Below are 23737 nucleotides of genomic sequence, written 5' to 3' on the forward strand. Positions count from 1 at the left end.
TGCAGATTTGTTCTCCTGTTCCAACACATCCCAAACGCGCTCTATTAGATTGAGATCTGGTGACTGTGGACGCCATTTGAGTGCAGTGAATTCACTGTCATGTTTGAGAAAGCAAGCAAAGAGATTATTTGAGGTTTGTGACAAGGAGAGTCATGCTACTGAAAGCAACCATCAGAAGAGAGGTGCATGGACATGATTAGCAACAATACTTAAGACTGCTGCATTTCAGCAATACTGAGTTGGTACAAAAGGGCCCCAAGTGTGCCTATAACTACCATTACAGCATCACAAGAATCGGAATCTTTTTTATAGTTGTTGTGCAATGGAACATTGAAGACTTTTCTTTTTCTGACTATTGTTAGTCAATCTTAGATGTGGTTATGTGTAAAAATCCTAGTAGATAATCAGTTTCTGAAATCATACTCAGTTGACTCCATCTGGCACCAACAACCACGTCACATGCAAAATCACCCAAATCACTTCTCCATTCTGATGCTCAGTTCATAATGGGTGATGAATGTGTGTGTAGCTGATAAAGTTCAAATGGGCATTGCATATCACAGCTTTTCCTCTGACAACTGCTACTTATTCACATGTGCAGAGGTTTTGATGAGAACACTTTGGAATAAAACAGGTGACTAAAAAGTGTTCTTAAAAACAAAACTTGACTGAAGCTTAACAACAGAAACAGGAAAAATTTGCAAAGGTATCAGCCTATACAAATGGACAGGATATAGCATGATTTGTTTAAGTTAATAGTATTGGTTACACATATACAGGGTTTAAATATCTGTTTGTTTAATTTAATTTATGTAACAAAAGTTAGCCAAAATATTTAGCAAATTAAGGATTAAGGCTTAATTGTTGGAGAAATGAGGATTTTCAGGTATTTGTAACAGAACCCTTCAAACTGAAATGCGTCAGTCTGCGTCAAACTGAATTCTTGTTCTCATTGGTTAAGAAGTCACGTGACAGCTGCCGTTTGACGGCATTGAGACTGCGCAATACCATCATGGGGAGTTTACGTCAGGCGAGCTGATGTTCGCGTCAGTTTTGTTTTAAATATTTAGTGAATTTCTGGTTTTCTATGTATCACATTCAGCCGCTGTAGAAGCCCCTGACCTTGGAAGCTATGCGGCGAAGTAAGGCTGAAGTGGACCGTTACGTTTCCTCTGTGCAGAGTTCCTCTCCCTCACTCAAAGAGGTAAGTTAAGCCCGCCGAGGCTAACGTTAGCATGCTGCTGCCATCATGTCAGATCAGCCGGTATGAGGTACGACCTGTTCACATGTTCAATGAGCACTCGTTGCTTTTTTGATTATGATGACGGTATTTCAGTTGACTCATATGTCGTTCTCAGTATAACCCCCGTCCCCCGGATAGTCTTAAAGACTATAGCTAACCGGCCGGCGTGATGACGCCCCGTCGTGTCCTCCCCTTTATACTCGGGAAAATGCGCGGCATGGGATCCCTTGAACAGCGCCAGCTAATCAGCTATGCTAGTTAGCCACGACAGCGAGACAAAGCTAGTTGGATAGGGTATGCAAGTTTCATTTCTCTGGAAAAGCGAGGTTTCGGTTCAGACAACAATTAAAAATGCTCGTTGCTTCATTGTATCAGGAGCAGCAAGTCTAACTTTGTTCAAAAACTGGTGGTTTTAGCATAATTGCAAACAGACTTGTCTGTTAATCAGGCACAGTTCAACATTTCTTGATTTGTTTTCGTCCTTTTTAAGTATTGTTTATTCGGTTATTTATTTGGATCGGATGTCACGGTGGAAACTGTTACACCCACAGAAAATCAGAATATTTAATGAGAAATAAATGCAGTGTAAGAAAACATTGAATGCATCAGAATTCAGGCTTATCAACAGTCTGAAAGAGGCTTAACTAATAGTGATTAGTTCGAAAGTGTACTGAAAGGACAAAGAATGCAGAAATATATGGTAGTGTTATTATGAGATCGTGATCATTTTTTTTGTAGATATCTTTTTAACGTTGCAGCTGAAAATGTTGGTTTAATTGCTTATACATATCTACACCTACACCATGGCAGCATAATATGCTAGTCGATCAGTCAATTACTTGAGTAAATGTGGTGCTATGTGGTCAGTGGTCCTAACCATGCTCTCAAGTTGCTTTACCTAGTCAGGGTTTTGTTTTTGCGTAATTCCAACGCTATTTTGGTCTTACATCAAAGTAAAGTCATCAGGATTGTGTTGTTTGTTTGTTTGGTTTTTTTATTGATGTAGTGTGTGTGGTTTAATGTACTCAAGCTTAGAATACACTTTGTGTGCTTAAGATCAAAAGTAATTTAAAAAAATGCACGGACCTCTAGAATAGAATAAACCTTTATTATCCCACGAATGACAAATTTGGGTGTTACAGCTCTTAGAGCAAGGGGAATATAAAGTATAAAAGGAAGACAGAGTGGTCCTATATACATAAGCAACTGAAGTTCGTGTACAGGTAACAATGTACAGAAATATGTATAGAAAAAGTAAAAAGTTAGGCCACCCGTTGTGCTTACATGCATAGTCACCCTCCCAGAGGCTTGTTTTCAGTCAGGAGAAACCTTGGTATTGTAAGATTAACAGTCTAGCCCAATGGTATTTGTAGAGTTGCACCAGTAGAGCCAAAAATGTAGTTTTGTTTGACAATAGATTCACACTACTACACATACCTGCGAAATGTCTCCTTGTGCATTTTGTTGTGTACAGTAGTGTGTGTAGTCTGGAGACATTTGCCTGAAGAATTAAATCACAAGATTGGGTGTCATGCTGTTCAGAGCTTAAACCTGTATTCTCATCAGCAAAATGCATTCCTAAACAAACATACAGAAACTAAATGTTTTTGTGATTTGTAAGTAAAATTGAATTACGAAGGACTTTTTAAGACGGGAATCTATTTTTAAAAAGTGCGTTACAGGGAATTTAAAAATACATCAGACAAAAACAACGTATTGCACAAGAGCATTGCCCAAATGCCTGTCTAAATAGATGAATTTTCAGCTGTTTTTATTTTTTATTATAAAGAAGCATCATAGTGCATAGAGGGGGAGGTAAACTGTCCCACAGTTTTGACGCTAAGGTTTGGAAAGCGTGATCCCTCTTTGTTTTGAAATGGGTCTGTGGAATAGCCAGAAGAGCACTATCTACTATCAACTTATTCTACGTTGTTCACCTGACACTGAAAAAGTCAGTGATAATAGTTGTAGTGTGTGTGTGTAATACCACAAAGCTGATCACTTGATCAAAACTGGATAATGAACAAAAATATCTTTCACTATTCTGATGTATTCCCACTTCAAACTACTTGAACCATCTATAAAAATTATAGATGGGCATGATTTAACTAGGCATTGGCAGCTCCATCTGCAAGATTATTTATTTATTTTTTGTATGGCTAAAAATGGGCCTTTGGGTATAGTTACTAAGCAGGTACTGAGTACTGGTGAGTATTTAAATCCCAGTAAGCCAGATAACTCTTCAGGACATGTGTAATTGCATCTTCTCACTATCATAACAAGATGAATCCATTTCCTCATCCTGGTCCACATATTTTTTTTTTTCTCTCCACAGAAGCCAGTCAAAGGGTTTTTATTTGCTAAATTGTACTTTGAAGCAAAGGAATATGATCTTGCAAAAAGGTAAGCATGTGAGCCACTCCATTGTTTTGACCCAATGCTTGTGTGTCGCTATATTGTTTGTAATTCCTGTCTTTCATGCTTTTCCTAGGCATGTGTCAGACTATCTCAAGGTCCAGGAGAGGGATCCTAAAGCACACAAGTTCCTTGGACAGCTCTACGAGAGAGAGGGAGACATCAACAAAGCAGTTGGATGTTACAAGGTAAAAAGAACATTTTAGTGGAGGCATTTCTCCCTTTAAAAGTGTGTCAGAATGTGGTTTAAGAAATCATAAGATTCAGGTATGAAATGAGGAAATATTGTTTAAATGACAAAATGATGAACAGCTTCCACAAACCCTGTAATTGCTGTCAGTTGCAATCTTTGATTTTCAGATTCAGCTTCCTTTTGTTTGAGAAATCAGAAAGATGATTGACCTAAAATTCCTCCAATTGTCTATGTACATAAGTGAATGTGTGTGTGGGTTTAAAAACTGCTCTGTAAGTGCTGTCGGTGCAACTGCTGATTCATGCTCACACCAATTTAAATGGACCAACCAAACTCGTATATTTACCTGGACACGAAAGGGAAATTACCCACATGCACTTTGAATAAATTTGGTTAGTTGTGATGAATGCATATAAAAAAATAGTTAAAAATAAGTATCCTCTTTGCTACTATGGGTAATTTCCCACAGCAAACAACAAGGCTTTAGATGTGATTTCTGTCTGCCTTTTGGTGTGTGATTCTTTTCCCTTTTTTTTTTTTTTTTTTTTTTTAAATAAAATGCACTGGGTAGTCTATCAAGCTGAATGCTCTTTGTTGTTTTACTTTTTAAAAGATGAATCACCAAGCTCTCTCTGACATTCAGGAATCAATAATCAGCTTCCCAAAGGCACTGTTAGGGTTTTATTGCTATAGCGTCAAATCTAGAAGATGAATGATGACAGAAAATTGAGAAAAATAAACTGTGATTTATTTGCTCTCCCTTCTTGTAGCAGTAACTTTTAAGAACATTAAACTCACCTTGAGGGAGTTTTTTACTGATTCATTTGCACCTGAACACTAAAACTGATGTGTACTGTAATGAAGCTGGTTCTCAGTTAATGAGCTGAAACAAAGTGATTCAGAGTCGGTGCTGAGACTCATCAAAACACTATCAGCTATATAATTGCTGTACATTTCCAATCTTTTTAAATGCACTCAAGCTGTGCTCTGTCCACCTGTGGGAGGTGAAAATGGCCCACTTAAAACAGTTTTTTTTTTTATTTTTTATGCACAGTTGGCTGACTGTAGTGCAACCTGTTTCTTGGACGTAAACGGCTCCAGTTGCTGCTGTAATAAAGAAATTAATAATCAGCACAGTGTGAGAAAGAAGAGGAGGTGATGAGTTTTTAATTCGTAAAGCAGGGAGAGAGAAAAAACTGGCAGAGCTTTTGATGCATATGTTCAGCTTCAGACTAAATGTTTTTCTTCGCTTCTATTGCAGCGGTCCGTGGATTTGAATCAAGCCCAGAAAGACCTGGTGCTGAAGGTTGCAGAGCTGCTTGTCAGTAAGCAGGAGTGTGACAGCAGGGCAGAGTTTTGGGTGGAGAAAGCTGCAAAGCTGCTACCAGGAAACCCGGCGGTTTTCAACCTTAAGGTGAAGCTCCTCCTTTCTTCTTTAGCTCCAGTAACATTCACTAAACATTGCCTTTGTCAGCTGTGAAGTCATTTGATCCCACTATTTTAGGTTGTTTAACAAACTGTTGTCTAGTTCCCAGCCTGATCCGTCCATCACTTTGCTTAATATTCTTAAATTAAAATGAGTGGGAGTTTTAATGTCATTTAGGTTTACAAAAACAGTCGAAGAAGAGGGTACAACTTAATTAAAAGTAGAAAGAATGCCACACTGAATGTCTTCTGTTCATTGCCACTGCTGCTTTTAGGAGCGCCTGTTGAGTCGTCAGGGTCAGCAGGGTTGGAACCAGTTGTTCGACCTCCTTCAGACCGAGCTGGCAGCGCGGCCGGCTGACGCCCACGTGAACGTGAAGTTGGTTCAGCTGTTCCGTCAGGATGGCCGGCTGGAAGAGGCTGTTAAACACTGCCTGGCTGCTGAGAAAAGAGCCATGCTGTGCAACAGTCTGGACTGGTACACTGAGGTGGTGTGCACACTGCAGGTTAGTATGGACTTTGCACTAGTGTCCTGCTAAATTAAAGTGTACCTGAATAGGCGGGACCAGTATGCTTTAAGTACTTCTATTTTGGGCCTTATACTCATCCTCCCACCTTTATAAGTGCATAAACCTTTCTAAAGAATGGATGACCTTTGTTTCAGGAGTACCTGGCTCAGCTCAGCAATGAGAAGATGAGTCGATGTATTTGGAGAGAGCTGTTGTTGGCCCGCTGCAGCCTGCTGAGAATCACACTATCTGAAAGCAGCATGCAGCCAAGTGTAGATGCACTTAAAGAGTAAGTTGGGTCCTGGATTGTTCAAGAGAACTGGACTAAAATCTGGGGCTTTTTTTTGTTTTGTTTTTTAAATTAAGGAGTAATTTACAACCTAATCTCTCCCGTGTATTCTGGTGACCACGTGTCCTTCTAGTAAAGTTTTAAAAAAACAAAGTTATATGGTTAAAAGTTAACATTCAGATTCTTTTCCCCAAACATTACTGATGTCAGAAAACCTTGCCAACCTCATAAAATGTAATTGAATCACATTAAGTTCTGGTCTTTAGTAAAAGTTCAGTCTGTTTAGGTGTAACAGGTTGTTTGCACCTGATCTACAGGTAAGAGAAGCAAATAAGTCTCAAGCTTTGACTATTTACAAGTCAAAAAGGCTAATTGTTGCAGCTGTTTCAACAAAGGCTAACATTGTCGTTGTTAGTTGTGTTTTTAGCATTCCAACTTTTTTGTAAACTGTTCATCTGCATTGTGCTTGTAGGTTTGACCAAGCTATGCAGGAAGTGAGCAGCGTTGCAGGCCGCAGTGCAGACGAGCTCCTTGAGGTGTTTGTGGAGATGAGAGGGCACCTCTACCTGCATGCAGGCACGCTGCTGCTTAAGCTGGCTCAGGATCGCCAACAAACCTGGAGGGCTGTTCGTGACCTGGCTGCACTGTGCTACCTACTGGCATATCAGGTAGTGAGACACCAAATGAGCAGATTCATTTACTTATGTTGTTGTTACTTTAAATATATTCCAGTAATTGTACCATCGTGCAACTGTGCTGTCCCTTTTACCTTTTTTTTGCCTGACTTGCAAAGGGTAAAGGACTTAACAGTTCTATAAACTTGTTCAGGACCGAGTCGTGGTCTTTCAGTGAACGCTTTGCAGTTTTGTTTTTGTTTGTTTTAATTAAAGTTTGTTTTTCCTCCAGGTCCCCAGACCAAAGACAAAAGTGACCAAAAGAGATCAGACCGCCCCACAGTTTCTGGAGCTGCTGGCGAATGACCGACAGAGCCAGGCCGGCCACATGTTGTTCAATCTGAGTACAGATTCATCTGCCTTGATCAGTGAGGTCTGACCTTGGTTATATGTGATTTCACATGATTCTCACTGAAGTGTTTTTATGTCAACATGAACATCAATCATTCGTGCGTCAGTGTTTAATTATTTTTCTCTTGGTAGGTGGTGGAAGCTTTCGGGAACCGGAGTGGTCAGGACTCCCTGTTTGACCTCCTGCGGGGTCCGCAGGCCTCTGCTGGATTATCTTTTATCGCCAATGATGACATTCATTCCCTTACTGCCATGGCTCCAGAGCTCTCTCAAATGGCCAAATGGGACACTGGTACGAACCAGTTAGCTACATGAATACTAAAAAAAACTGTTTTGTTTGTTTGTTTTCCTCTGAAATTAAAGAAGCATTTAGTAGTGAGTAGTATAATAACTTTGCTGCTTTCTCTTTAGGCTCCATCTTGCTCCACAGTGGTCAGTTGCAACATCTGAGCTGGTTGGGACTCCAGTGGAACCTTCTGGACCAAAGACCACCGCTGCGGGAATGGCTACAGCAGCTCTTTCCTCGGCTTACGCTGGAAACCTCTAAACTAGATACCAATGCGCCAGAGTCAATCTGTCTGCTGGACCTAGAGGTAAGGTGGTGCTGCTCCTGCTCTGTGTGTACTGGTCTAACATACTCTGTAAACCTCCTCCTGGTCAAAGCACAGAAAAATGTATGAATAGATAAAAGGTTTTACTTGAGAGAAAATCTGGATCTTGGACTTCTGGAGTTTTTCTGTTGCATTTTGGTTCATTTTCATGAACTTATGTTGGCACTTTATTACAGCAGGCTGTGCAAAAGTCTTAGGAGACAAAATTAAGTAAAATGAAACTTCAACAAGCCAACAGCACTGCTTTTAATTTATAAACACAGTTTTGTTCTGGTATTTCTTTCAGTATTAAAGTTTTTTTTCTCTTGTGTTTGCTCCATCAAGGTGTTTCTATATGGTGTGGTGTTCTGTAGCCACTGTCAGCTTCAGAGGACGGCAAAGATCAATGCTGGAGTCAATCAGTCACAACAACAGCTCTTTGAGCCTCGTTGCCTCCCTCTTCCTCTCCTCCGCCTCTTGACCACTGACAGACAGAGGGAGTGGTGGGATGCCATCTACAGCCTCATTCACAAGCGAGCAGCGTGAGTTCTAGTGCTGTCGAGAGCCAAATGGAAAAACATCCAGAACTATTGCATAAGCAAAAGGGATATGATTGGTTATGTTGTGTTTACTTAAACTGATTTAAACACTATTTTGAGGATCTCTCCCGATTTGAATCTAGTTTGTTTCAAATTAGTGTTGTCTTGTTCCTGTATGTTTAGCTCTGTGATTTATATAATTGCATAACAACTCTCTATTCTGGTTTTCAAATTGTTTTTTGATGGATTTAGCCATTTATTTTCCTCAGTATTTTCCCAAAATGGTTCAAATCAGTGGTCATTATCTGTAGTCTGTTTTAAATCTTAGAAAACTGTACTTAACAGGGCTAAACTCATTTAAAAATACATTTCTAAAACCTCATTTCATTTCAATAAGCGATATGAACCTATCAAAACAGTACATTAACATTTAACTGCAATTAATTTATAGTCCCATTATTGGCTATGTTCATATATTCAGTGTTTTTGATGTGTGGCCTTTTGCTTTGCAGACCTGGTGTGTCAGGAAAGCTACGAATGATTGTGCAGCATGGGCTGAGCACATTGAGAGCTGGAGAAAAACATGGGCTTCAACCAGCACTGGTCATCCACTGGGCTCAGTGTCTTAGCCAGACGGTACAGAAACACACACAGATGCATACACTGTTTGCTTAAACTCAGTGAGTTGCAGGATGGTAAAGTGATTAAAATTCTAATGTATCTCTTTTTGAATGCTTTTTTATAAAATAAGGCATTTAGAAAGTCCCTTGTACCTTTGTACCCCTTGTATTGTAGCTTATAATGGGAAAACCAGCATATTCTGACTGTGCTGCATTAATGTCATCAACTTCCTTTATTTAATACTTACTTTATTAGTAAGTAAGTCCATATGCTTTAAAAAGACAGCAGTCATCTACCGTCACAAGCTGCACTGACAGTTAAAAGCATGTAGGTAACTCGGAGCTCTCTCGGCTGTCACACCTGCTCCTTTCTGTCACTCAGTCTGCAGCTGCTAAACAGAATTAAGTGCAAGATGTCCAAACAGCCACATGTGCCACTTCTTTGGCTGCGTGTCTGATGGATTTAAAACCACTAAGAAATGAGTTGTGACAAAAGGCTTCTGTGTACCATTCTGCTCCTGTGCCAGACTCAATTTCTGTGGGTTTTTTTTTTGTTTGTTTGTTTTTTAATAACCAGGGGGATGGAGTGAACTCCTACTATGACCAGAAGGAGTACATTGGCCGCAGTGTCCACTACTGGAAAGTTGCCCTTCCACTGCTGGAGAAGATCAAAAACAGACGCAGTATACCAGAACCTCTTGACCCTCTCTTTATACACTTTCCCTCCAAAGATATTCAGGTTAATAATGTTCTCATTTCTTTTTGCATCCAAGTAGTTGTCATGTTTAGCCTCAGGTTTAGTCCCTAAAGACCTTGACACTTTCAGCTATACCTGAAAATCAGTCTGAGTTTACCTCTCTGTTTAATGATCTTCCTTTCAGATTTCTTCTGTGAAAAGTTATGAAGAGGAAGCAAGGATAGCATATGCAGTTCTTCTTGACATTGAAGGGAAAACCGAGGAGGCCATTTCTACCTTGGAAAGTATCAATAACATGTCCTCCATATGGCATTTAGCTCAGGTAAGCATAAAAAATATATACCTGGATTTATTGTTCACACCACAAGAAGCACTTGGGTACTATGGTTTTTGTTTGGTTTTGGGGGTTTTTGTTGTTTTTGTTTTTTTAAAGACACATTTGTGTCCAAGTCTCTCTTAAAAACAAAAAATTTAAAAAACAGATTTTCATATAGTCCACTGTTATGTGGTTTCAGATGTTTCAAGTTAGTGGTTCTAACACTTGTAGAGGTGTTATATTCTAGAGTGTATAGTGATTTATTTTTTATTTATTTATTTATTTTTTGGCAGATCTATCAGCGGCTGTCAGAAGAGGCCAGCAATGGTGTTGAGGAGACTCAAGACAGGTGCATCATGTTCTTGAGAAAGTTCAGGGCATACCTGTCAAAGATCTACAGCGCCAATGCAGATGACATTGAAAAGGTAAGTCCCAATTTGGAAGAATCAAAAAACAAAAACTATAAATTTGTACGACTGATGTTTAACTTGTGACACTGTATTTTGTTTTGTTTGTTTGTTTTTTGCTAAAGTAGAAGCAGTGTGAAATGAAAGTCTAAACTTTTTCTTTCCCAGCTGCCTGTCTCTATGGAGGAAGTTGTGGACCTCCTAAATGATGTGAACCAGCAGCTGGGGGAGAACGGGGAGGTCATGGATGAAGAGGATGAGAAGGAAGAGGGGGGCCTAAGAGGACCAGCCCACTCCAGCCCTGCTCATCTCGGCGAAACTAGTGCAACCATATCCCACATTAAGTTCTCCACTCCCTCTCCAAACAAAAGCATTGTTTCTCCTTCAAAAAGACTGGTAGGTCCATATTGTTATTTATTTAAATGACTCAGTTTTTGTGTTTTTAGTCAAACACAAAAATCAATTACCTTTATAATTCATTCACATCCTTTGTTTAGATTTCTCCCAAAACACAACCTCATTGGGTGGAGGACCAGAAGAGTCTCCTTCAGATGTTGTGTCAGCAAGTAGAAGCCCTTAAGGTCAGAATTCATTTTTAAGATAATATTTTGTAACATTGTCCCTTGTTTTTAAACTGTGATCACTGTTACTTGTTGTGTTACTTTCAGTTTGGATTAAATCAATACATTTCAGATTGAGTTCACATGATGCTCCTGTTTTACAGAATGAGGTTCATGATCTGAGACACAACTCATCAGGCACTACAGTTTCTCCTCATCATAAAATGTATGGTGAGACTTACGGGGCTGAGGGCCTGCAGGAACCATTTACCCCGGTTCAGTCCTATCATGGAGCCCCCCTAACAGGTCAGTATGATACGCGGATCTGAAACATGATTAATTTTATATTTAAACACAAGATTTAATTTACCAAAGCAGTTTAGTGACATAAAAAATTTTTGCATGTCTTTTTTCTTTTCTTTCTTTCTTTTTTTAAGTTGCCACCACAGGCCCCTCTGTGTACTACAATCAGTCACAAGCATACAACTCTCAGTATCTCTTGCGCACAGCAGCAAATGTAACCCCCACCAAGGTAATCATCATTTTAATCCTGAACAAGCTTTAATGCTGAAAAAAAAAAAAAGGAGTTTGTTAAGTTTATTTTTACTCTCTTTACACAGACCCCAATGTATGGCGTAAACCGCATGCCACCTCAGCACAATATGTATGCCTACCAGCAGCCCACGCATACACCTCCACTGCAGACAGCCCCAGCCTGCATCTACCCTCCTCAAGAACAAGTCTTTGGTGCACCTCTACGGTTTGAATCACCAGCCACAAGTCTTCTTTCACCCTATGGTGAAGATTTTTATGGCCAGAGTGTTACCCAACAAACCAGTAACCCTACCTTACCTGAACCTGGCTATTTCACCAAGCCACCTGTAGTCCCAGTTCAACAACCAAAGAACATTGAGGGAAAGCCCATGGACTTTGGAAAGCTCTCCTTCAGCCAGCAGGCACCCACTGAAGTGCCCAGAGTGCCTAGTTTTGGTACAGGTGTAACTGCCCAGTCAACACCCTCACCTGCTTTTAAATTCAACTCCAATTTTAAATCCAATGATGGTGATTTTACATTCTCAGCTTCTCAAAATAAGCACAGTGAAAGTTTGCTTGGCCTTCTCACATCAGACATTCCCAGTAAAACAGACACCGTTCCAGAGAAACCACAAACTCAGGAGCAGCCCACCACCCAAACGGGCATCTTCACCTTTGGAAACAAAAATGTTACCAGCTTTTCATTTGTTGATTCTGCACAGAGCACAGCCGCTGGAGGCCTGTTTGGGAAGGTGGATCAACCATTTCAATTTGGGGACATGTCCAAGCCAGCGTTTGGAATGTCAAAGCCTACAGCAGAGCAGGAACGGGCAGGGGAGAGTGACAATGATAGTACTCGTGCTGAGGAGGATGAAGATGGGCCTCACTTTGAACCTATTGTCCCTCTTCCCGATAAGGTAGATGTGAAAACGGGTGAGGAAGAAGAGGAAGAGATTTTCTGCACCAGGGCAAAATTGTATCGATTTGACACGGAGACAAAAGAGTGGAAGGAACGGGGCATCGGCAATGTTAAAATCTTAAAACACAGCACTAAAGGCAAGGTCCGCCTCTTAATGAGAAGGGAACAGGTCCTTAAGATCTGTGCAAATCACTACATAACACCAGATATGTTGCTGAAACCAAATGCCGGCTCTGATAAATCTTGGGTATGGAATGCTATTGATTATGCAGATGAGGAGCCTAAACCTGAACAGCTGGCCATCCGTTTCAAAACTGTAGATGAGGCAGCACTTTTCAAAGCCAAGTTTGAGGAAGCCCAGAAGATTGTACTCAAATCACTTGACAAGACAAATCAACAGGAGAGGAAAGAAAAAACCGTGAAAGATTCTGAATCGATTGCAGCCCAGTTTGCACTGAAAGAAGGAGAATGGGAATGCTCTGTGTGCTGTGTAAGAAATAAACCCACAGATGTACGGTGTGTATCCTGTCAAAGCCCTAATCCCAACGCCTCTTCAAAGCCAGACATTCAGGCTGCTGGGGAAGTTAAACCTAGTTCTTTTACATTCAAATTTGGCACTGATTCAGCAAAACCAAGTAGTTCTGGCTCCACATTTACTGGATTTGGTGGTTTTGGATCTTCTGAAGCCTCTTCATTCACATTCGGTCTCAGCTCCTCAAAATCTGCAGACACTGGTTCCAGTACATTTGGTGGCTTTGGAGCCCTACTTACCAGCAAACCAGGGCAGTGGGACTGTGAATCATGTTCTATAAAAAATGAGGCCAATGTAGACAGTTGTGTTTCTTGCAAAGCTCTTAAACCCTCGGCTAAAACAGCTGCCGCAGCACAAGCTGCACCAGCTGCTGGTGCACCTGCAGCACAACCCGTTCTGTCCAGTGTTGACTCTGCTGGGGTTGCTGCCAAGTTTAGTAAGAAGCCTGGACAGTGGGATTGTGATGTGTGTGAAGTAAGAAATGAAGCCTCTGCTGGTAAATGTGTATCCTGTGGAAGTCCAAACCCTGCTGCTAAGCCAACAGAGGGGGCTTCATTAGGGTCAAATCTTCCAACAGTGTCGGGACCACAAGCTGATTTTGCAAAGGAAGATGGACAGTGGGATTGCAATGCCTGTCTGGTCAGAAATGATGCATCAGCTGCTGAATGTGTTTCCTGCAAAGCTCCAAATGAGAATGCATCTTTAGCAGCTAGATTTGGTAAGAAGGATGGAGAATGGGACTGCGACACTTGTCTCGTGAGAAACGAAGCCTCTGCTGATAAATGTGTGTCCTGTCAGACCCTAAATCCTAACGCTAAAAGCACAAGCAGCACTAGTTCCTCATCGTCGTCCTCAAAATTTACCTTTGGAACAAAGAGTTCGTCAAGTCAGCCTATTGGAACTGGATTTACAATACCTTTTGTAAGTGGGGGCACCTTTCAGTTTGGTCAGAGCAAAGATAAAAGCTCACCTGCTTCTTTCAAATTTGAAGCTCCCCAGACTGGATCTAGCACAATCAGTTCGTCAAGCTTCTCTTTTTCAATGCCCATTGGGCCTGGTGGCTTCAAGTTTGGTGTTCAAGACCCTCCAAAAGAATCCCCTTCAAATGATAATCAGACTCAAACTGGGTCAGCCTCCAGTATGCTCAAAAGTATAGCTGACAAGCACAAGGAGAAAGAAACTGTTTCTACACCCTCAGTAGAGCAAACGGAGGAAGAACAAAATCCATTAATATCTGGAAAAGCAAATGCGTTCAGTTTTGCAGACTTGGCTAAATCTGCTGGAGGAAACTTTCAGTTTGGCACGAAAGATCCAGAATTCAAAGGTTTCTCTGGAGCTGGTGAGCAGTTGTTCACATCATTCCAAGCAACCCCCACCAAGACAGAAGCCTCAAATGAACTGGAGGATGATGATATGTATAAAACGGAGGAAAATGATGACATCCAGTTTGAACCAGTGATCCAGATGCCTGAGAAGGTGGACCTGGTAACTGGGGAGGAGGATGAACAGGTTCTTTACTCTCAGCGTGTCAAACTGTTTAGATTTGATGTGGGTACCAGTCAATGGAAAGAGCGTGGTGTGGGAGTTCTCAAATTCCTGAAAAACACTACAAATGGTCGGCTAAGGGTGCTGATGAGAAGGGAACAAGTTCTCAAGGTTTGTGCCAACCACTGGATCACCACCACCATGAACCTTAAACCCCTGGCAGGCTCAGACAAAGCCTGGATTTGGTTGGCCAATGACTTCTCTGATGGAGATGCTAAACTCGAACAGTTAGCTGCCAAGTTTAAAAGCCCTGAGCTTGCTCAGGAGTTTAAGGAAAAGTTTGAAGAGTGTCAGAGACTTCTCTTGGACATCCCTTTACAAACCCCCCACAAGCTGGTTGACACAGGTAGAACAGCACACCTCATTCAGAAGGCAGAGGAAATGAAGTCTGGTTTGAAAGACCTGAAATCATTTTTGACTGACGAGAAAACAAAGATAAAAGACAATGACACACAGGGAGATATTGCAACAGCTGGTGACATTTCAAGCCTTGTAATCAAGCCCCAAGGTGACACCACCGGCCCTACCTTGGAGTGGGACAACTACGACCTCAGAGAAGATGCTTTAGATGACACGGCTGACTCGTCGGTCTATACCTCCCCTCTTGCCAGCAGCCCCCTGAGAAAGAACCTATTCCGCTTCGGGGAATCCACTGGTGGGTTCAGCTTTAGCTTTCAACCTGGCATCAGCCCCTCAAAGTCTCCTGCTAAGCTCAACCAAAGCAGAGCTTCAGTGGGTACTGATGACGAGCAGGATGTCACCCAGGATGAAGAGCGGGACAGCCAGTACTTTGAACCTGTGGTCCCCTTGCCAGATTTGGTGGAGACTTCTACAGGAGAGGAAAATGAGCAGGTGGTCTTCAGTCACAGAGCCAAACTATATCGCTATGATAAAGAGTCAAAACAGTGGAAGGAGAGAGGAATTGGAGACCTCAAGATCTTGCAGAATTATAACGACAAACGAGCGAGGTTGGTAATGAGAAGGGATCAGGTGCTGAAGATCTGTGCCAACCACTGGATTAGTCCAATCATGAAGCTGGAACCTATGAAGGGTGCAGAGAAGGCCTGGGTCTGGAGTGCTTTGGACTTTGCTGAGGAAGGAGAGGGCAAGCTTGAGCAGCTGGCTGTGAGATTCAAGCTGCAAGAAACTGCAAATACATTCAAACAAGTCTTTGAGGAAGCCAATGTTGCTCAGGGAAAAAAAGAACTCATGACTCCAGCGACATCTAGAGTGGTTGCACCACAAGACAGTGGAACACCAGGATCTGCAAAGACCACTCCAGCTGTATGTGGCAAAGCAGCCATTGCCGTTCTTGAAGAGACGACTAAGGAACGTACTGAGCTTCCTGCAGACACTGGATCAAGTGCATCTGCGTCACACAGTCCTGTCAATCCCGGAAAGACTGTGGTGTCTCCCCCAAAGTTTGTTTTTGGCATTGATACGCTTCAGAAGATTTTTGGCACTCCTAAATCTCATTCTGAACCTGAGCAATCTGCAGCATCTGGTTTGAAAGCCAACGACTCTGGTTATACTGCCAAGACTTCACTTCAAGTTCCTGCATTCAAAATCCCAGAGAAAGGTAAGAATAAAAAAGGGGGGTCTGAATTATATTTGCATTACTTTTGAATGATTATCTCAACAGTTTCAGTTCATTTCATTTTTACCCGATCGTCCTATTTCATCTGCATCTCACTGCTTCATCATTGCCCACACCTTTCATTTTTAACTGGAACACAACGTGTATTTCCTCCGTCGACATGCTCCCCTTTTATATTTGTTTTGCAACATGCACATTTAGTGGAAATTTTAGAGACAAAACATGACTATACTGCACATATTTTACATATCCATAGGGTTAATAACACTGTTATCAAATCAGTCATTGCACAGCTACAGTATTTCGCATTTTTCAGTCAATTTTGGCATTTTCTGATTATGACACCAGCCTCACAATTAGTCTCTCTTCACTCAACAACCCACCATCCTTTAGGGCTGGATTTTAGGCTTTTCAAAGATAACCCAATGGCTTTTTGGACCAGCTCATCAACCACCCAATTTGAACCCCCAGGTACTCTAATCACTGCAGTGTGTGTTAACACTTCTCAGCTGTCACGTGACTGGCCCTTACTACTACAACAAAGAAATAACCTGGATGCACGGAGTGGAGAAAAAAAAAAAGCAAAACAGTCAAGCTAATGTGTTGCATGCCAAGTGTGTGAAGGTGCAGTTTTTATTATTCAGTAATTTTAATTGTAGTTTAACTAGTTTTGCACTGAAGTAATGCAAAAAAGCAGAAAATATTTAATCTGATTTCATATGAATCATCATGGAAATGGTGTTTAAAGCACTGAAATATTTAAGGGAAAAAATTAAACTTGGAATTAAATGTAACAATCTTTTCATAGGAGTGTCATTTTCATAGTGTGGCTTGCAGTTTTGTTTATATTAGCTGAAAGTAGATGAAAGATAGAGGTAGCCCCTGTGTCTGAAGGGTGAAGCTGAAATGTAACTGCCTTAAATGTGGTCAATCATTGTTTAGATTGACCAGGAGGGGGCAACTATTCTGGTTGCGGAAAGAATTTAGATTGCGTAGACCTGAATGGGGAAAATTACAACTACTCCCTTGATCTATGACATCAGTAAGTAATTTCTTGAAGATCTCAGTCGCTAGTTTTTAGCCTCATTGAACATCATGTTTCATATATTCAATCTGGAAATTGGTCTATGTTACCGGGTGTCAAAACAGGAACAGACCAGCAGCTTTTGGTGACCAAGTGTCAGTGAAGTATAGGCACTTGTACAAATTGTGTGAGTCGGTATAAAAGATGGACGGTTTCTTAAAAGCAACTTCAACACAGAACATTACAGATTTCTATTTAGTGGCCACCAGGGGGCGCCCAGTAGTTTCAAAATGATTTGGGGTTGAATAGAAAATCACTTTCCTGATGCCTTTATGGGCTCAGTTGCTAGTATCAGATTATACTAATTATAACATTAAGTCCATTTTGGGGCAGGGTTAACCACAATTAAAGAGCTGTCAACCACAAATTGTTGACCAGTGAGCATTCAGGTTTGCAGCCAGATCAAATCCTTGTTTTGTCACATTCAGCTTTAAAACACCTAGATGATGAAAGTCTTCAGCTCGAGGCTTTAACAAATGGGTGGCATCATGGCTAGATCCACACTTCTCAACTTGGAGAGAAGTGTGGACCTCAACTCGAAGCTTTAAAAACTGGTCAGTGACTTCATGGTGGCTACATCCATCTCTTATAGACAATCTGTACAAAAGTGAAACACGTAGGTTCTTTGATTTGACTTGGCAAAAAACAAATGTTCACTTATATTTATATTATTGTTTCATATGAGTCTGCAGTCTGGATTGAAGGTCTTAGACTGCGCTTCATTTCATGTCCTGTATATACCAGGACAAATTAAAGAGTACAGCGATGCCACAATTGTAGTGTGGGGCAGTTAGACTAGCAGCAGAAAGGTCTTCTGAAAGGTGAGCTGAGAGCAAAGGGCGTTGCTTTAGAGAGGAATGTACTGTGCAAACGTCACATGTGCCATTTTTAGTGCTGGGTCTGTAGCAACAGCATGGAATGTAATTCCTCATCTGGTTTGATTTCTCGCAGTGAAACTCTAATCAGCAAAGACTAATTAGAGTTAAAGCTCAGGTATTTATGCTGTTTAATGTTACGATACCATGTGTCCAAGAGTAAGTGGTGTAAACGAGACCATGCAGAAATCCTCTGCTTATAAAACATGTCTCTCACTGTTGTAAATCAAATGCATGATGTTCTGTTTTGCTGTGCATGATTTTGTGTGGGTGTGTGTGTATGTGTAATTAACACCTGTGGTTGCAAAGGCTTTTAATTTTTACATTTTGGCCTGTCTTCCAACAGTTCTTTCCCAGCCTGACTTGTTTACTCCTATCATATCCATCTATCATAGGATCCCCTCAGGCAGAGGGAAGCAGTGCTAGGTCTGATGAGGATTCGGAGGTGGAGATTGTGTACGTCAGGGAACCCACAGCTGAGCAGGCAGCTTTAGCTAGGAAGCTCCAGCTGCCCATCACCTTCTTCTGCTACAAGAATGAACCAGGCTACATCAGTGATGACGAAACTGACGGTGAGACCCAAGATATGGAACGAGGGTTTGTTAAAGTGAACATCAGTGGTTGTACATATGACATATGACTCGCTGAAATAAATCTGCTTATTTGTGAATCGTTAACATTCCCAGGAGACAATGTAAGAAAGTGAGAATGCTAAAGTTTTGGACAGAAATGGATACCAGTGTTTAAAATAAAAATATAGCACATAGATGCTATATAGACATTTTTTGTTAGCTTTTCAGTTTTTATTCCTTTCTTTTGAACCCCAAAAAATGTATCCAGTGCAAAAATGAATGTGACCCCAAAGGGCTGCTGGCACTGGTAAATGTCACCTTATTTGACAGTTTTGAGAAATAAGGGTGGTATAAGAGATGTACATGACTCTTTTTAATAATTGGTAATTTATTTTGAATATTTGAACTGCTCCCACATATGATGTAATAAGTTATTAGAGCCAGAAGGTAGCAGTAGTGCAGTAGTATTTCTCTATAAAGATATACATCTGTCCTGACATAAATATCAAAGTAGAACCTTAACCTTAATTAAAACATGTTATTTGGAGTGAATTTTTATTTAAATTTTATTATTTGAAACTGTAATTTCTGCTTTTATAAGACAAACTAGTAACTGTCCCATTCAGAAAGCTAAGAAAGGACTTATTGGACTTTTTGTTTGTTTGTTTGTTTGGGGGGAGGGGGGGGTTCTCCTTTGACATCAAAGTTCAGTAATGCCTCTTTGGTTTTAAATCTGAGAATACAAAATTGCCTTTAATCTTTAATTCATTATGGGTTGAAGTCTGAACAAACGCTATAATTTTCTTTGCAAACATAATTAAAGGAAACATTTGTTTTAAACTTCAGATGAAGACTACGAATCAGCAGTGAAGGCCTTGAATGGAAAGCTCTACCCTGATCCTCCTGAGAAGAACGCTGCAGCTTGTGGTGATGGTATGTAGTCTAAACCCTGTTACATGTTATTATAACCAACTCATTTTTCAAAAGACAATTGGTTTGGTTTAATTCTGCTACTATGTTAAAGGGTTTTATGTCGATCTGTTATAGTCATACAGTCCAAAATTTGTGTACCTTAATAAATGTTATGTTGATTTTGAGCCTAAACTTGCTGTTTGCTGCATTCAGAGTCAGACTGTCAGGTGGTGTGGGAAAAGAAGCCAACACCAGAGGAGGAGAAAAAAGCCAAAAGCCTCCAGCTTCCACCCACCTTCTTTTGTGGCCTGAGCACCACGGACAGCGACCCGGACCAGGATAAGCCTGAGGACTTTGAGACAGAAGTCCGCAAAGTACATGAAGTCCTGGTAATGGCTCCGAATTTACATAGATAATTCAAATTATACAAGCAGAAAACTCAACTTTTGTTTTTTAAAAAACAAACAAATGTTAACTTTTTAAATTAATTATTTTACTCTGTCAGTAATACTCAGAGGCATCTTAAGATGGGTATTAATTTGGAACATGTTATTAATTTGGAAATGTGTATCAGGTTGCTCAGTTAGACAAATCTAACGAAGCCTCCAGCAGTCCTGCTGTGACCCCTGAAATGCCAGCATCAGGGCCATCATCCAGCAGAGCAGAGGCTGCCGACAGCACATCTACAGCAGACAAACAGACCACAGCAACTCCAAGCAGCAGCTCTCCCATTGACCTCTCAACTAAGAAGAGTGTCGAGCTGGAGTCCAACACTGAGAGTAAACCTGCATCTTTGACTGCTACAACAAGTCGAGGTAAAAAAGTGTGAAAAACAGCATAAGTATTTTCAAATGAAACATAACTCTCCATCTTCAGCCACATACTTTATGGGTTTTCGCTCCAACTTTTAACTTTAATTTGAAATGTTATGAAATTTTTTTTATAAAATGTTAAAATGAGGAGCTAGTTTGGATGATAAATATTGAATACATTTTTGCACAGACAGAATTTCAGCTGAGGGTTTCTTTTATACTCAGAATGTTTCTGGGGAGTTATTATGAAGACTTATTCAAATGAGTTGCCCCAAAATATGGTTTTAAAAAGGCTTTTTTCCCCCCCTGTGAAAGTTATAATTATGGTAACATCTTTTCAGATATTTTCATTTATCACTCTGAACACAGCTTGATTCTAATATGCTTTATGAACTTAGAGAATACGGCATCCCTGTATTAACCTTTTAACTTTGACAGATATGGGGGGAAAGGCTTTTAAGCATTTAATGTCTTTGTTGTTCTGGCTGCAGACCTCTCCACCTTTGGCTTCAATGCATCTGGCTTCTCTTTTGCTGAGTTGGCCAAAAATACAGATGGATTTGCATTCGGATCAAAAGGTTGGCTTTAACATTAAACATTTTCTTCAGTTGTTTATCTGGGCTCTTGTTTTGTTTCACTGCTAATTATTTTAATTTTCCCTCTAAAAAAAAATGTAGATGCTAATTTCTCATGGGCAAATGCTGGAGCAACAGTGTTTGGATCTGCAGTGACCTCTCAGCCTAAAACCAATGCTGATGAGGAGGGGAGTGATGAAGAAGAAGCTCCTAAAAATGTGGACATTCACTTTGAGCCCATAGTATCTCTGCCTGAGGTACATAAATGTGCTAAGCCCTAACATTTTAGTACAATTAGTAAACTTGTATTTATTTTCCATAAAATTGTATTTATCACTGTATTTATCAGGTGGAGACAAAGTCTGGAGAGGAGGACGAGGAGATCCTGTTCAAGGAGCGCGCCAAACTGTATCGATGGGACCGGGATATCGGCCAGTGGAAGGAGCGCGGCATCGGTGACATCAAGATCCTCTTCCACCCAACCAAACATTTCTACCGAATCCTGATGAGAAGAGAACAGGTGCTGCGGGTTTGCGCCAACCACAACATCTCAGAGGCGATGGAGCTCAAACCCATGAACGCCTCAGCGAACGCACTGATCTGGACTGCCACTGATTACTCGGGTATACATACAGCATCGATGTGATGTTGTATTGTGCTGCCTTGTGTGATTTGTCTGTAAATTCATCTTGGATTTTTAAACCACTTGCATGTGTTTATTTCTTAAGGCAACATGTGGATTGTTCTTCACCTGCTCTCTTTCTCCTCGCCCCCTTTTTGTTTATCCAGATGGCGAAGGTGTGATTGAGCAGCTGGCAGCCAAGTTCAAAACCCCTGAAATAGCCGAATCCTTCAAAAAGACCTTCTGCGAGTGTCAGAACCGGATGGGCCAAATTGATGGTGATGCTTCGTCTCTGTGCTCGCCACAGATGTCCAGAATTCAGGAGCACTCCAGAGACACTAACCCACAGGTGTTCCTCAAGCTGGCAGCTGATGGCCAACCTCTGGGCACAATCACTATAGAGCTGTTCTCCCATATTGTACCCAAAACTGCAGAGAACTTCAGAGCTCTCTGCACTGGTGAGAAAGGCTTCGGGCTGCGGGACTCCATCTTCCACAGGATCATACCAGATTTCATGTGTCAGGTGAGGAAAGATCAGGGTTTGGACTTTCAAGATCAGACGAATGTAAAACTTGTTTGATTACAACAAAGTGGAATTTACTCTGGGTTGACAAAAATACACCCTGGTTGCGGTTTGTAATCGTAGCACAGCTCTGTAGTTTGATGTATGAAATATTTTCTTGATGCCATGACAAATCAGTCCTGTTGTTTAAAAGAAAACTCTCAGGAGAAAATCTCTAACATCACTAACAAGTGCTCCATTGGTCTTTCAGGGTGGTGACATCACCAAGAATAACGGCACAGGAGGCAAGTCCATTTACGGCGACAGGTTTGAGGATGAGAACTTTGATGTCCGGCACACAGGCCCGGGCATCCTGTCGATGGCAAATCGCGGGCGCGACACCAACAACTCGCAGTTCTTCATAACCCTGAAGAAAGCCGAACACCTGGACTTCAAACATGTGGCTTTTGGCTGGGTTCGGGATGGCATGGATGTGGTGCAGCAGATGGGAGAGCTGGGCTCAAAGGCAGGCACTCCCACAAAGAAGATCATCATCACAGACTGCGGACAGCTGTAGCGTTTTAATGTTAAGATGAAGCTTTACGGCTTGGTGAAGGTTATTAAGTTAAGCTCAGCTGAGACTCTGGATGAGAGCAGTGTGTACCCTGTGCAGTACTTGCATTCCTGCTAAAACGGAATCTTTAGTCACGAGGCACCGATCACAGGGCTGCTGGTTAAGTTGTTCGTCACAGAAACTTGTCCACAGTAGCCTTGAATTAGATATTCTTTCACTCTCCTGACATATTCACGAAAACAGAAGCGAGTTGGTAAAGGAGTGGAGGCTTTTGGAACAAATGTTGTAAACTTTTGCACTTGCGTCTTTATCATCTGTCAATAAATTCTCATTTGTATTTTGTGTGTATAAATGTACATGGACTTTTTTTTTTCTTTTCTTTTTTCTAAATGTTTGTTCCTCCTTTTTGTCTTGCATGTGCTCTGTTTCAATGCAGTTGTTCCCTCCATGAGCTCCACTCTGGTATTTTTTTTTTTCCCCTTTTTGAACAAGTCTTAAGCCACTGCTCCCCTGCCTTTTCCTCCAAATGCTGCCTCCATGTACTTTTAACTGTTGGGCGCCCACAGGATTTTTTTTTCTGTTTCAATGGATTCCACAATGCAGGTAATTGGACTTCATATGTGCCCATGCAACCTGAAGTAATCTCACTTTGTTGTGGCTCAATGATAATCTGGTTTGAATTTTACAAAGGGGATCCATTTCATGTATAGTTTGAGAGAAATAAAGGCTGAAATGGTGCCGCTTGTACCAAAATATGCTTATTATTAAACAATAAAGTTGCTTTACGAATAATCGATGGTTTTATGGCTTGTCCTTGTTGACTTAATTTTGCTCTGATACAGTTCGCAGGTTCACTCTGGGTATTTTTAGACTTCTATCGACTTTATTTCACCACTTAAAAGATTTTGCATTCAGGTATTTAATGTGACAACGTGGATGAGCATCAAACTATTTGGAAACTGGAAACTTGCACTCTTTCTTTCCATTACCACTGGTATTTTTAATTCAGAGCTTAAAGTAGTATAACCTTAAAGCGAGTAGTTGCTTTAAGTTGTCTACAGCAGGGGTGGGCAACTCCAGGCCTCGAGGGCCGGTGTCCCTGCAGGTTTTAGATGTCCTTGAACCAACACAGCTGATTTAAATGGCTAAATTAGCTCCTCACCATGTCCTGAAGTTCTCCAGAGGCCTGGTAACGAACTAATCATGTGATTCAGGTGTGTTGACCCAAGGTGGTCTAAAACCTGCACGACATGG

General features: G+C 41.0%; 1 protein-coding gene across 2 annotated transcripts; it reads left to right on the forward strand.

Annotated features, from left to right (window-relative positions):
• Positions 1-984: 984 nt before the first annotated feature.
• Positions 985-23275, forward strand: ranbp2 (RAN binding protein 2). Of its 2 annotated transcripts, XM_042227647.1 has the most exons (30): positions 985-1204; positions 3579-3646; positions 3735-3846; positions 5113-5265; positions 5552-5782; positions 5941-6074; positions 6547-6742; positions 6981-7121; positions 7232-7391; positions 7511-7692; positions 8035-8231; positions 8741-8864; positions 9426-9587; positions 9730-9867; positions 10155-10286; positions 10437-10664; positions 10766-10849; positions 10993-11134; positions 11266-11360; positions 11449-15937; positions 16349-16426; positions 18310-18486; positions 19333-19419; positions 19612-19787; positions 19973-20213; positions 20702-20788; positions 20888-21042; positions 21135-21408; positions 21575-21930; positions 22181-23275. In XM_042227647.1, exons 1-30 carry the CDS (start codon positions 1133-1135, stop codon positions 22484-22486), a joined length of 9177 nt encoding a protein of 3058 aa, XP_042083581.1. In that variant the 5' UTR covers positions 985-1132; the 3' UTR covers positions 22487-23275. The 2 variants fall into 2 exon arrangements, with proteins under 2 accessions (XP_042083581.1, XP_005940493.1); XM_005940431.3 differs by lacking the exon at positions 16349-16426 and having other exon boundaries at positions 986-1204.
• Positions 23276-23737: the final 462 nt, after the last annotated feature.

This window comes from Haplochromis burtoni, unplaced genomic scaffold (genome assembly GCF_018398535.1).
Source record: "Haplochromis burtoni strain Fernald_Lab_line unplaced genomic scaffold, NCSU_Asbu1 Contig_274, whole genome shotgun sequence".
NCBI classification, from domain to species: domain Eukaryota; kingdom Metazoa; phylum Chordata; class Actinopteri; order Cichliformes; family Cichlidae; genus Haplochromis; species Haplochromis burtoni.

Bases quoted from the DNA above. Each gene is read 5' to 3' on its own strand.
- ranbp2 (XM_042227647.1), top strand. From the start codon at position 1,133: ATGCGGCGAAGTAAGGCTGAAGTGGACCGTTACGTTTCCTCTGTGCAG. The intron at 15,938-16,348 runs GTAAGAATAAAA...ACCATCCTTTAG, and splicing joins ATTCAAAATCCCAGAGAAAG to GGCTGGATTTTAGGCTTTTC. The intron at 19,420-19,611 runs GTATGTAGTCTA...TGCTGCATTCAG, and splicing joins CGCTGCAGCTTGTGGTGATG to AGTCAGACTGTCAGGTGGTG.